At 45.5% G+C, this 14,659-nt stretch overlaps 1 protein-coding gene across 17 annotated transcripts in view; it reads left to right on the top strand.

Moving 5' to 3' along the window:
- FBRSL1 (fibrosin like 1) overlaps nt 1-14,659 on the top strand; it is a 548,072-nt gene that overhangs the window by 518,333 nt on the left and 15,080 nt on the right. For 7 of the 17 annotated variants that reach the window (XM_037376275.1, XM_037376238.1, XM_037376208.1 and 4 more), the window contains 6 exons: nt 807-1,203; nt 2,776-3,029; nt 7,401-7,636; nt 9,847-9,897; nt 10,818-10,913; nt 14,309-14,380. In XM_037376275.1, coding sequence (XP_037232172.1) covers nt 807-1,203; nt 2,776-3,029; nt 7,401-7,636; nt 9,847-9,897; nt 10,818-10,913; nt 14,309-14,380 — 1,106 coding nt within the window. Of the gene's footprint in view, nt 1-806; nt 1,204-2,775; nt 3,030-7,148; nt 7,310-7,400; nt 7,637-9,846; nt 9,898-10,817; nt 10,914-14,308; nt 14,381-14,659 lie in introns of all 17 variants that reach the window. The other 10 variants (XM_037376256.1, XM_037376354.1, XM_037376265.1 and 7 more) reach the window with 6 other exon arrangements.

Below are 14,659 nucleotides of genomic sequence, written 5' to 3'. Positions count from 1 at the left end.
TTAATATCATAGAAGGAGTAATTCTAAATGGAATTTTCACCATAGGTGCGTTTTGCAAGGTCACAGTGTTCCTGATCGTTTTCACTTGCTGTGCATACAGGTGTGTGCAATACTTGGGGTGAGCAGGACTACACTTGGGTGCTCACTGCACTTCTGACTGGATCTTTCCGGCCTTCTCTGTTCTGTTCTTCCACACAAGTGTGTGGCCATGGGACAGCAGCGTCAAGGCTTTGCTGCAGAACTGCCCCATCCTTTGCTACAGGAAGATCCCAGGTAGCCTCCTCCCCAGAAGCCAGGTGGGGTTATCATTAATGATTAGTGCTTGGGTCAGGGTGTGCTGTACCTGGAGTTGAGCCTAAACACAATGTAGATTGCCTTGAAAGAGCGTGGAGAAAATGATATGTCTTGATGATGAGGCTTGTGTTCATGAGTTCGTTATCAGCCTTAAAACTTACATTGAGCAGGAAATACTGTAGCAGTAACTTGAGACACGTTCATACTCCTACTGTACGTAACCTTGGGACTCTGTAGAAGTCATAAGGCCGTATGTTCTTTGTAGTACGTGTTCATTTAATGACAGCTAAGTCTCTTACACACGTGCTAACAAGTTCTGTAGACTGGCTGGTGAAGGACAGCGGAAGGACAAACACACGAACACACATCCATCGTGTAGCAGCAGTGCTCCCACGGTGCTCCCACGAGCTGAAACATGACTTGTGTTTTCTCAGGCATATGTTCTACCAAGAAGGGAAACAAATGCAGCCCTTTCAGTATGCACTTTGTTGTTTTTCTCGTTGCTCCATAAGGTCCCACCTTGAATGACAAGCCAGAAGCAAAAGCAGCCAATGTCCCAAAGGTGTCTGGGCTAGAGCGGAGCCGGGAACTGAGCACCGACGTGCCCTTCGCCCTGCCTATCCCCAGCCCCCAGCCAGTAGCTGCCGTTGTGACTTCTACTTCCTCAGCGCCCACGTCAAGTGCCAGAGCAAGCCCACTGTTGAAGAAGGAGCCAGTGATTTCAGCACCAGCACCACCAAGGCTCACGCCTCAGCCGCAGCCTCGGCCACAGTCACAACCTCAACCTCGGCCACAGTCGCAGCCTCAGTTAATACCTGAGCTTCGGACCCAGCCTCCGAGTCACATCCCTCCACCTCTCAATTACCAAGTGCATCACCAGGTGGCCCACAACGGACTCAATAATATCAGGTAGGGGAAAGGGATACTTGTGACATCTTGATGCTACTGCTGGGCTAAAGCTTGTTTCAAATGGGATGGAAATTGCTGGGAAGTGAGACAAGAGCACTCTTACTGTCTGTGTGAGGTGCTCCGCATTTCAGGTCTTGGACTTCCTGTGCTGACTCCACAGGCTGGATTTTCCAGCAGTGGTGGACAACTGCAGTTGAAACTCGGTGATAAATGCTCCCTTTCTGGGACAAAGGCATGTGTAACTGTGGGGTAAAGTTCCTTTAGTTCCAGTTTCTAGTGGAGTTTGCACTGTCTTGTCTGAACCGGCTAGTTCTTGCCTTAGAAATTTAAGGTGGTTTGAGTTTGAGCAACTCCCTTGTTTCATATTCAGAAAGACTCTGTTGAAGTAGGTTTGTTCGCAGTTATCACAGGTTTTTGTTTACCAGCATCAGAAGAGGGATATCTATATCAGAAAATGTTTGTCCCTTAGAATAGGGCTCCCGTGTAGGCTGAGAAATCTGCTTCACTCTGACATGTTCAGATCTAGCAGGAGGCTTATCTTCGGTGTTTAAATTGCCTCCATCCAGTAAGTGGGGTGGGTGAAAACAGTGTGGATAAAATGTTTCTAGAGAAGAGTTTAGCCAGGCAACTGGAACCTGTATAGTCTTTTTGCTGAAGATGTATTTTTTTCTTTGTATAGAAACATGCCTTGCCTCCCAAACCAGAACTAGGCTAGTTTAAACAAGATGAGAAAACGGATTTAAAACACAGTATTTGGCTGCACAAGGGTCGAAATATGAATACAGAGAGCTGCTATTAATGTGTGTTTCATAGTATCCTGCATACTTAAGCTCTGTTGTGGTTTTACCCTGTAAATGACACCGTAGTATCAATTATTATTAATATTTCAAATGAATCAAGATATCTGAGGTTTAGTTTGCACGAATAATTGATATTGTGGGAATTACACTAACTGCAGTAATAGTGCCTTTCACTCCACAAAACTTAGACCGCCTGCAGTGGAGTAATAATAATAGAAGAAGATGTAAAATGCAGGATTATTGTGAGAAAAATTTGTTAACGTGGCATGTGTTTGCATGGTTGTATGAGTGTAACTACAGCGTGCACAGCAGATAAAACTTGGTCCCAAAGTCACTCACAGCGTGCAACTGTGAACCCAGAGTAACAGAAAAAGGAATTAGAGTAATTGTGTCATAGGATCACAAGGACACACATGGCCACTGCAAGGTCATCAGAGGCTAAATAAAGGTGCAAAATCAAGCTGTCTCTGTAGCCTTTCTCAGTATCTCATGGATAGCCCTTGAGGATTGTAACTTGCTGAAGCACCAGAGGAAACGTCACCCCAGAGAGCGCAAGCCCCTTCCTGCCCTGTTGGAGAAGTTCATTAAGATCTGTTACTGTCTCCACTGCCATTAAGAGAAACAAAAACATAAGCTTGGGGAGGTCAGTGTTACATAGGTGTGTTGTTTCTGGTAGTGTATTTCTTGCACTGTGTCAGTCCCGTGTTGTAACACACTCTTTCTCTCTCTGTCTCTCTCCCCCCTCTTCCCCCCCATGTTTTTCTCTCTGCAGCCGGAGCAGCAGTGCTAGCAGTGCAACAAGCATCAGCCTCCCAAAACACCTTCCCCTCTCTCCCCAGATTCCTCCACACCATTCCTCCGGCCCAGCTCTGCCCCTCTCCATCTCTAATCTTGCTACCTCGCACTTCTCTCTCAGATCGCAGACCCAACACCAGCACCATCCGGCCATGTTCGCCACCCCACCCACGCTGCCACCTCCACCAGCGTTACCTACCAACAGCCTCGTGATACCAGGTCACCCTGCAGGTAGGTTCCCTTCTTCTTCCAGGGCTGATCTGCCGTGCATGCACTGGAGGGTGTTGAGAGATGGGCTGGCTGGTGGGCAGATAAAGGGACACAGACCCACCCGCAGGCAGTGTGTGCTGGAACTGTGAGAGTGCTCGTGAAGCAGGTAAGAGACCTGGATGTGGTTTACCAGATGAGAGATTCTAGAGAGAACACTGTAGCTTCCTATAAGAAGACTTCAAAACAAAGTTTTCAAAAAAAAAAATTCCTTTTCAGGGCATGATTTGTCCAGTGTGGCATTCCACAGTCATCAGACTTTCTTTAGATTAACAAAGGACTGATGTACAGTTTGCCATTCTCCCCTTCTTTGTCCCCCCGCTCATGACAGCTGCTGGGGGTAGAACTGACTTGAAAAAAATGTTTCTAATCATCCCAGCACGTCGTTCTAGCTGAACACCTATCCCCTGCTCTGAGCCTTCGGCAAGCAGCACATCCTGCTGGCAGAGCAGGATCCTCTGCCTGCGGCAGCAGAAACTCTCTGTGTGCCCCTGGCTCCTTGGCCTTTCTGTCTGAGGCAAAGACAGCTTAGCTGGCAGGCTCTGCTGTTGAGCTCTCACTATCTTTGCGTCCTTTTAAAAAGTTTCCTTTGTTCACGCTGGCCCCCATTCCATTGTCACTTCTGCCCTAAATGCCCTGTTTATAGCTTATCCATTAGCCTACAGCTGTCCCTGGAAGAGACCCTGGCAGCTGGAGACTTCCCTGTGACTTTTACTTGCTGGGGCCTCCTTTTGATCTGGCATTTGACTCCACAACTAACTCAGCAGGGATTAAACAGGACAAGTATTCTGCAAAAAATGTGCCCTCTGTTTCCTCTGAAGCCAGTTAAAGGAATAAGAAAAGGGCAGATTTGCTGTGGAAAAATCTGATGGTCTTGCATCCCCTCTTCTTCCAGGAGCTAAAAAATGTCCCGTTATTTGTAACTGCTGCTTTAAATGAAAGAAAAATGTGAACTGGTCCAAAGTGAGCTCTCAGAACGATGATAGACAAAAGTGCCCTGGGTTCCTAGCCAGAAGCAGAACCACACAGGCCAAAGCTGCTGGCTGTCACAGGCCCTGGCACCATCTAGAATTTCAACCACATGGCGGGGAAGATGTTGGCAGCACTGTGGGAGACCTATTCATTGCTTCCTCTGTTAAGGCAAAGGACTACTGTGATGGGGACTTTGAAAGTACTGTGAAAGGAAATAGCAGTGCGCTCACTAAAAGCATGATATTGCAGTCGCTGAAAGCAAGTATGTTTTCACCATTAACTTCGGGAGGTACAAGATCAAGTGACCTATTCACATTCAGCAGCTTGCCAGGAAATGGTAACAGTCTTGCTCCCACTAAAAGGATTTCTCCTGCAATTTAAGCAGAAGAAGCCTAAGTTAGTGGAGGGAAAGGTCTGGGCGTCTAACCCTGCAGACAGTGAAATGCCTCTTGTCTGCATTATATGAAATGCCTGCAAACTGGCACATCATAAAATCAATACAGAGCACTGCAGAGCCAGGAGCTTCTGTTGTCATTCACATAAAAGTTTCTTAAAAGCAAACAATATTGCTGAGCAGCCCTGAAGAGCTAGGATCCAGCTGCTGCTAGCAGCATAGTTCTTGCTGTGCCGTTCAAGTGTATGTGCGCTCTCTGTAAAAGCACCAGCTTAGAAAAGCCATCGGAGAGGGTCTGGCCCTTTGAAATCTCCTTTTTGTCATCTTTTTGGAGGAAAAGTGTTCTTCCTTTAAATTCGGCCTGGCACACTTGTTGCTCTTGCCAAGAAGAAAAGCAGAGCTCAGAGCTCCTGCATCCACTGATGTACAAATTCAGGTCCCTGAATAACAAGAATGCGCTTCTGTTGGCATTTCTTCTCTTTGAAACCTAAAGCTTGTACAAGTAATGTACGAGCAACCCTTGCGTGGGCTGCTGCCCTCGACTCAAGGGCACCAGGGCTGGCCCCGATGCAGGATACAGAGAGGAAGCAGCAGTCTTTGTGTCTTCTCTTCTGAACATGAGGGTACCCAGCAACACTGGCAGGACAGACCTTTTTCTGCCCTGCCCACCTCGCGTGTGCGCACAGAGCAGTAGTGTTCGGGCGTTCAAAGGGCTGCTCAGTCACGCTGCTCCTAGTTGTGTTGTTACTGGCCAGACCTGTCAGACAAGGCGTCACCGGCAGGCACAAGAACTTAGTTCTGATGGTAATGTTGCCCAGAGCCCCTCACGGAGCTGGGTTATTACTCGGTAGTCCCACCCTTACTAGGAAGCAGCGGCTCCTCCAAGCACTCCACTGCTTCTCCAAACATCTCCCGGACTTTTCTTTTCCTGACAAAGGCCAAAGTTGTGGTACAGGGCTATGGGCTGGAGCCAGCTGCAAATCTATCAGTCTGACTTCAAGTCTCTTAAAGAAATTGGATATCAGAGCACTTAAAACTGCCAACTCGCTTTTATCTCTCCCTCCAGAAAAGTGGATTATCTTGATGCTAACAGAAGGATTCAGTTTCTTTAAGTCATGCCAAATTTAAATGCGTAAACACACACATATGAAATCACACTCATACTCACTAAAGAGGTTAAGTTTTGGACCTAAAGTGCTTTCAGCCTAGTTTTTTTTTTTTGTTCTTGTTTGCTTGCTTCAAGGAGAACCCATTACAGACTCCTTTGCTTCAGTGCCGTAGGCTTCAGTATCACAAGTATATATACTTTCTGCTTTTGTATGAATTATTATAGAAATTTTAGCAGTACACAGTACCTGCTGTTAGCAGTAAATTTATTACTGAAAAGCAAATGGATTAGGCACCCAAAATTTGCTTTCAGAAGTGCCTTTCAATAGGATGTAGGCTCCTAAGTGGTAGCAGAGACCTTGAAGTTCCCCATCAGAGTGCCCGTTTTTAAAGATCTTAACCATGTCACTTCAGAAAGTGACTGATTTAGACATTTCTAATATTACTCTAGAAAAGTGAAGTAAAAGAAATGCCTGCAAAACATGAAATAAAACTTTAAAGCACATGTATTCTTTTGCCCCTTTATATTCAGTGCTGTAGGTTAAAAGAGATGTTAAACTAAAAGAAGTGGATTCATGTAAATTCAGAAGCAAGTGGGTCAGTCAGGACTGAGTGTGTGTCATCCACAGCTGGCGACACAAGTTGCTCTCAGCTTAGAAAATGTGTAATATGGTGGGTGCTGATCCCTCTTTGAAGTTCGTAGGCAAAATCACAGATGGATTTAATTGATACCAGCAGTTACGTTGGGAAAGTGGACGTTTATCCCTGCTGTCCTCAGTCATGTCATTTCTGAAGTGCTGGTATTTTCCATCACCCAAAACCGCGTTCAAATTTAGTGCAAGTTGTTCTTCCAGAGGAAGATGCTGAGAAGAGGTCGTATGGTGGGACATTTTGTTTCTGCAGTCGTTATGACCTTCATGAGATCTGGAGCCAGTTCAGTGTTTCTCCTCTTCCCACTGATTCCTTCTCCATATTTTCTCATAGGAGAAAAGCCTGGAGGCAGGGACAAAAAATTACAAGTATAGCCTGTTAGAGACTGAGGAAAGGACTGCTTAGTATTTAAGGTCTCAAAAAAAAACTTAGTGCAAAGAAGGCCACAGCTTCTAGGGTGGATGTTCCTGTGCATGCCCTGGGTCTGAGAAGGGGAAGGATGGCACAGGGATCTGTTGAGAAATGGCTGATGGAGCAGGTAGTTTCCAGCCACCCAAATCCATTATTTCATTGCGTTGTAGATCTTGTCAAAATTTTCCCTCTTGAGTACAATCATCTTAAGAGTTTAACACACACATTAGGCCGCCATCCGTTTTCAGTGTACAGGTATGCTGCTGAATTTCCAGCCTCCAAAGGGAACAGGTCAGTATTACTCATTTTAAAGAGAGCCACTGTCCTGGAGGGTGCTCCCCAGCATCTTGCTGGTGCGGGAAGGTCTGGCCACCGTTCCTGGAGGCATCACGCTCGGTGCCGTGGCCTCAGGTGCCAGGGAGGAGGAGTAACCGTCGGAGCTGTGCTGTGCGGGGGGCTGGCGGGCGGGGGGCCGGGGGCGATGCTTGCTGATGCCCCCAATGATGTTTTCTGCTGTGATGACTCATGGTGTTCTCTCTTGTCTTTAGATACCAGCCTGTTGATATCATTCAACCAACCAATCATGTATTGCCAGCCTCATTCGGGGATTCTGATTGGTACTTTGTCACAGGCATCTCTCTTACCTCCACCAATGAGTCCTCACGTAGAAAACCACCACAGCATGACCTGCAGAAACAGGGAATGCCAGGTGAATATTGACTCTTTCTCCTCCGTCTTTGTGGTACTCACAGGCCCACGGGCCTCTGTGTCTTTTTTTTTTCTCTCTCTCTCTCCTCTAGATCACGAACTGCTCAGGCAAGAGCTGAACAACCGGTTTTTGGTTCAGAGTTCGGACCGGGCCGCTGCCTCACTTGGCCCGGTGCCGCTGCTGAGAGCGGAGTTTCACCAGCACCAACACACGCATCAGCACCAACACACCCACCAGCACACATTCACTCCTTTTCCATCCAGCTTGCCCCAGACGCCGCTCATGCCGCCCTCTGCACCTCCCATGGTGCGTACCCCAGCCCAAAATGTGAGGATAAGTAGAGCATCTCTGGTCAAAAAGCCTAACCTGCTCTTGTCAAACAAAACCCAGTCCTCTTCATTTCAGCCAGGCGTGCTGTCCCTGCTCTTCTGACCTGGAGGCCTGGAGAGACAGGCCCAGCACTCCCAGAGGGACCCTCTTTCCATCCAGAGCCTCCACACCCAGCCTCTAGGTCCCCCACGCTGCTACCTGTGAGCAGATACCTGCACCCATGAGACAAGTCCAGAGTCCCTTTAGTTTCCCTGTTCGTGTGTCCTGCTTGTGTACTTCTGTTCGCCCTTTCCCAGGGCCAGGTGCCATGATACTCCAGAACACACCAACAAGGATGCCATGCCACAAGATCAGTGGCCTCCAGCACCAGGCGCAGTCCCCACAACTGTTCCTTGTGGGGCAGACTGCGCTTGCTTACCTGGAGCTCTCACCGTAGTGCAGCATCTCATCTGATGCCAGTTTTGTCCCTCTTCCTCCTAATTCCCTATTCTATATGGATTTTGGCTTTTATTATTCGATCACATCAACAAGCACTAATTTGTGTGTGGCTGGTTCTTCTTGTGGGAGAGATCCTCCTGGCCGTGTAACAAGCGTTAGCATTTTGCCATTGAAGTTGCTTGCAACGCAATGGGACTTTGCTGCAGCTGTTACAAAATTGTTAGAGATCTGCTACAAACGCATTTTGTCAGTGCTTTAAAACACACCCTCTCCCCGCTTCTGGCAATTTCTTTGTGAGATTGAAAGGACAAGATTTAGCATTTTTGCCCCCCTCTCAGTTTCACGCTGTGTCCAAAATGTAGAAACAACCCTCTTCTGCTAAGTCTAGCAAAAACTAGGAGTAGCACTAAAGCAGCATTTGGGAAGTAATACCAAGATCTCAAGAAGCATAATGGTTCTCACTTTTCTTTCCCACTGCTGACTGCCCGATGACATTCTTGGGTGTAATCTGCTTAGCAGCAAGACAATTAAAAGTAATACCATCCACCCCAAGTCCTGGCCCAGGTGTTTGCTCAATGTACTCGTGTGTAAACACCTTCCCTTCTTTTCTTGGTCTGTGTAAAACAATCTTGAAATTTTTCTCAGAAACCTCCTGTGTTATTTAAGAATCCCGATACCCGATCCCAGGAACAGCTCCCTCCCCTCCCACCCATGCCCGTTGATGTCAGCCGTCATACCAAAAACAGCTTGCAAGGCTCTTTTGTTATATTTCACTCACATCTTCTTATATTCCACTAGATCAGGTCTGCTAATCCCAACACTAGAGAAGAGTGTTGAAATTTACAGCTGCATGTGTTTGGAAATTTATGGTATTTACACTGGAGGGGACATGGCTCCAGTAATAACTGTAATTAATGAAATTACAAATCTACTCTCCTGCACAGAGGAGTGTGAAACAGCAGCTGACTTGCCAAATAAGCAGCTTTTCATGGGGTCCTACAGCTCCCTTCCCTGCCTTCTTCCCTTCTCCCTCCTCCCCAGCAGAATGTACATACTGTTCAAAAATGCAGTGTATATACGCTTTTTGGTTTTGCTTCCAAGGTGGTACAGGGCAAATGGTCGTAAAAATAGATATGGGGCACAGGCTGCGCACATGGAGGTGTTAAAACCCCATGCTGGAATGGAAAAGGTTAACCATCACCTTTTCTCTGGGGCACTCTCTCTTTATCAGGGGAGGGGGAATATATCAAGATTGTGCACCAAAAGTGATCTAGCCCTTTTCCAAATGATTTTGGCCCTTAGAGGAACCCAGAAAATGGGGAATTGGTATTGGTTGCCCTGCAGTAGACATTGGGTCAAATAGAAAACATTCCCTACCTTCTAGTCTGTGGTCTAGTTCAGCGCTCCAGGGGCAGATCCCAGATCTAGACCTGAAGCTGAACTTCACTGCGTTCCACAGCGCTGCAGATATCAGGACTGCTCTCTTCAGAGTGGAGGAACCTCTTGATGTAGTGCCTGCAAAACGGGGCTCTGCAGTGAGGCTCGGCAGCTCCCCACGCGACCCGGGGGCTGGCACCTTTCCATCTCCGTTGGCTTTGGGAAATCAGTCAGTTCCTCATGAGCGAGTATGCAATATCCAGCCAGTTCTGCTCTGTTCAGTGCTGTACAAACGGGCTATGATTATTTGTCTGTGATGAAATCCTGATGTGTCCGCTACTGCCGAAACCAAACTCACCTGTTGGTTTTTTTTTTCTCTCTTTTCTTTCCAGTTTGACAAGTACGCTCCCAAATTAGACAACCCTTACTTTCGACATTCCAACGTGAGTGCTTACCTTTCTAGGTGGTGTCTTTGTTAATTGTTCTGTTTGCACTTCTTTTGCTTGTTTTCAATTGATAGTATTGTGAATCATTCATTCCTAAAGCTCTTTTTCCATCTCAATATTTTTTTTTTAAGGTACAAAATTTTCTGTGGGCTTTTTTTGTTTTTAATCTTTGTCTACTGCATTTTTGCTGCTGTGGCTCTATTGCTGTGCCTGGGATGGCAGGGAATGCGCAGAAATTGCTAGATCAGTGGTCATTGCAGTATCTTTGCAGCTGGTGCTTCTCACAGTGCAGCAGCCCGGAGTGCATGGCTCTTTCACAAGATTTTGCTCAGGTCACAGGAGTAAGTCAGACTGGTGGTTTCTTCCTGGTGCTCCCCACTGCTCCAAAGCACAAAAACTACATGTTCTGGGACTTGTAAGACTGCTGTATGTGCTCAGGAGAGGCCTAAGCAAAACTTAACCCAGCCTACACAACTACAAGGTGGTGTGCATGCAGCCTGTGGTTAGTGTGCAATGCAGCATCTTGTGGTTCTTTTTTGCTTTGAAAATTAAAGCAGGTCACATTTCAAAACAGGATCAATGTATTTGCTACTGCAGAAAAATGCAGAATTAACAAAAAGTGAACATAAAACCAAATTATTCCAATTCCTCTAAAAATGGTGAATGCTCTGTGCTTCTTGCAATAGTCCACAAATTGTAAAGGCACACTTGTTCAGCACTATCTAGAAAATGAATCTGATGAGCGCATTTTCCAAGTTTTGGCTTTGCTCTTAAAAATTTTGAAAGCAAATTGAGTGTGTATTTTCATTGTGGCACTCGTTCAACACAGTACTATTTTTGTATGTGCCAGGCTTGGCACCTACCTCCATTATTGTTCAAGTTGTCCTGTGACATAAGCATCTCTTTTTCTTTTGTAGTTCTTTCCAACCTATCCTCCAGCAATGCCTGGAATGCCACCCATGCTTCCACATTCAGGTCCCTTTGGGTCACTTCAGGGAGCATTTCAACCGAAGGTACAAACTTCTTCTTCTGAAGGCTTTGTTCTTTTGCTGGGAGAGAAACTGTATTCAGAGTCATGTCTCTGGTGATTTTGTAGTACATGATTTAACTAGCAGAAGTGCAGCACAGGGTTGGAAGCAATCACCCCACAGATCTGTGAGCATCCTCTGCACAAAGCAGCCAACACTTCAGCAAAAATTTTCTCTTGGCACTACAGATCGTTCCTTGGAAAAGGATATAGTGGTTCGCTTGGGAGGTCAACTGAAACTGGAGTAGAAGCATACTGTCACATGCATTACTTGATTGAAATATTTACAGCTAATAATAGACTGATGAGTCCCAAATCATTTTATAAATTTAATGGTCTGAGATTGCAAAAGATGAACTGTGTTTATTCCCAGAAAAAAAAAGAGAAATTGACTGTACAAGTGTGGGAACAATAGGGAGAGACTGCTGTAAATGGGTAGAGCAATTTGAAGGAGCTGAATTTTTATTCCCAGCTCCGACACTGTCTGACCTTGGGCAAGTCGCTTAAATCTTCTGTTCCTTAGCTTCCTCATCTTTAAAGTTATCTTGCAGTGGGTTTTGTAAGAGTTGATGAATGCCTGCAAGCTTCTTTGAGATAGTGTGTTTGAAGGGTGCACTGCAACTGTAACTACAACTAGCACTGATGGGCATTTGGAAATGTTGCCATGTTAACTACCATTTTTGATGAATTCCGTGGTGTGCGCTGCTTTTTTTTTCCTTCCAGACATGTTTGTCTTTTTATTAACTATTATTAAATAAACAGAAACTGTTAAATCTCTCCATGCAAGAAATAGGCATTGTTATCTATATAGTATTTGTTCGAAAAGGGAGCACTTCAGTTGTAAGGTGATGTGTCTAGCTTCCTTACATACTGTGATTTAGAGATTCCTTACCTTGAACTATGTTTCTGTAGAGCTGTGCTACTGTGTTACAAGATTTGAAGGACCAGCGCGGTAGCCAGGCCATTTCTGTTTGCATTTGGAAGGTCGTTTCCATAACCATAGCAGGCCTGTGGGGTACGCTTCCCTCAGTAGTCTCCCTGACATCAGTGGAAGTCAGTAATTAGCAGCTGCTGCAAATAAGGCCTCTTACAACCTTCCCACCTAAAAATTTCTGTAATGGAAGCTGGAGTATTTCTTCAGCGCCCATTGAATCCGTTACAGTATTTTATTGTCCGGATACATCATAAATAGCAAAGACTCTAAAATGGCTCTTTTGAACAGGAGTTCTGTAGGTAGTGGCTCCAGGCATAGAAGAGGAGCAGTTTTATCTAAGCAGAGGGAGCAAGAGGGACGGAACATAGCTCTCCCTTGATGGAGTTTGTCCAGCAGTGTTAAGAGTTGCTATTTGTGCAAAGGTTGCCAGGGAGTCCCTACAGACCTCAAATTGTCAGCTGTGAACTCGATTTTCCAAGAAAAGGAGCTGCACAAATAAGGTGGAATTGGCAGAATTTTGCTAATGTGAAGATAGGGCTCAGGTTTGCCATAAGGCTACTTACTGTTAACGAGGAGCTTCTGATACACCGATAGCATGCTCTCCCGGTTTCCATCTTCATTACAGAGCTTTGTAGATACCATCTCACTGTAAAATACCATCAGACCAAAGAGAAGCGGTTACACAGTGAGAAAGGATAAGTGAGCACTAACCCTTTACATTTTTAAACAATTCTTAGTGCTGTATTATAACTTGCTTTTAATTCATTTTAATGATAGAAACATAGAACAATTTCTAGCTTTGAGTTTAAGCAGTGCAGGGTCATGCTTTGGTGCCATGGTTAATCACCAGCATCACTTGATCTCTAGACAGTGCTGTATTTACATACAATTACAGTCTAACACCTGAAAAAAAAGAGAGTTAGGTTGAAAAATGGATCTGCCGCTTTGGCGCATTATTTTCCAGTTTCCTAGAGGAGACAGAGCTGCACTGCTAGGCAAAGCCACTCTAGTCATCATTACTACATCATTTTTCCATGCTCTCTCCCTCCCAAGCTGAGTAAAGCCTTCATAATCACTGCAGACTTGATGATTTGGTTTTGGCACACTGAATCCAGCACTTCTGGCTTTCCAAAGCAGAGGTCTTGGTTTTGTTTTTCCCCTTCCCGTGTCAGTTGCCTACAGCTGTGCATGTAAATCCACTGCACATAAATCCAGGCTGATGGTAAACTTCTCAGAGACTTTCCCAAAGGCCATTTCTCACAAGCTAAGAACTTGAAAAGGTCAGAAGTACTCCGTTTACTTTGCTGGAGGAAGCACTCATGTCTTTCTCCAGGGGACAAAGGGACAGGATGACACCATGCTATTAACGTGTTGTGATCTTGAAGCTCTTGCCTGTATGATAGCTGTAACTTACGTGCCACCTTGTATATACCTCAGCTGTCAGACAGGCCCTGAGAGCACAGATCTGCCTGGGGAGTTTGTTGACTTACCTACACACTCGCACAAGAATTCTCTTCTTAATGAGTCCGGAAGTTACGTAGCCTTAGACAAATTAAAACCTATCTTTCCTCCCACACCCATGATTATAGTCATGCCTTGTACAGTTTGTTTGAAATTGACTGTAATTTGACCTAAAATGTGAGCAAAGTAATCTCTTGGGGAATGAGGTTTAACCCCTCTGCACTCAGCTGCATGGAGGCACCAGGTGCAGTTGCTCTGGGAGTGGGAGATGGATGAATGCCAGAGTGAGAAAACGAACGAGTTCTTGGGGATTGTCTAGAACAGGGCAACAGGTGGGATCCGGAGGAGGAGGAACAGGGATTCATTCAATGAGGTGTTTAATTCTTGCTGGAAAATGATGGGATAAACAATGCAAAGCTATAAAAGACCCACAAGCACCTTCTAAGGTTTCTTACTTTGCCTTGTCGAAGCAAATAGATGGGCTGTTTACATTTTAGCCATTGTGTTACACAGCCCCAGTCAGAGAGGGGCCATGGTCCAAGAGGTGGAATATGGGACTAGGATGCTTGAGTCATTTTGTTCCTGACTGCTGTGCTGGTTGCTGCCTGAAACATGGAGGGAGTCAGGCCACCTCTCTCATTTTCTCTCTTACTGCCTGCCTGGTTTGTCTGAAGAATAAGCTTGGGGGTCAGGGACTGTCTCTTTCCATCCCCTTGCATACTGCGTAGCACAATGGGGTTGTGATTTCAACGGGGCTTAGAGGTGCTGCTGTAATACTGTTACCGCTGCTAAGTAATAATAGATGACATGGTGGTTAAATGCTGTTGGCTGTCAGTAAGAGATAACATTTAGCACTAATGTAGCAATATGCGTGTTCAAAGCACAGTACAAACATGGACTAATTAATGCCGTTAACATCAGATAGAGATGTTAAACATACCACTGGTACGATACAGTATTATTCACGCTCTATTCTTGTCTTTCAGACTTCAAACCCTATTGATGTAGCAGGTAGACCAGGCACGGTCCACCATACACTGCTGCAGAAGACTCCAGGGGTAGGCAACAATATATAACCTTCCTTTCAGCTTATCTGGATTTGCAGTAAACAGAGTAATTGCTCATAAAAAAAAAAAAAAAAAAAAAAAAAGCCAAGCAGCTGGTGAGCAAATTGGCCTTCTAGACTTGGAATGTGTGGTCAGGACAGAAGTTCTTTTTCTGGTGAGACAACAGTAGCCTCCACCAGGCGTGAATACAAAGGGATGTATTGACTTTTTTAAACAAAGTCAGAGGGAAATGTGGCAGGAAACCCCTTCAAAGTCTTTCCCCTAAGCATT

The sequence above is a fragment of the Falco rusticolus genome, chromosome 1 (assembly GCF_015220075.1).
Source record: "Falco rusticolus isolate bFalRus1 chromosome 1, bFalRus1.pri, whole genome shotgun sequence".
Lineage (NCBI taxonomy): Eukaryota > Metazoa > Chordata > Aves > Falconiformes > Falconidae > Falco > Falco rusticolus.
Note: the sequence above shows the minus strand (reverse complement) of the source record. Positions and strands in the feature narration are given on the sequence as shown.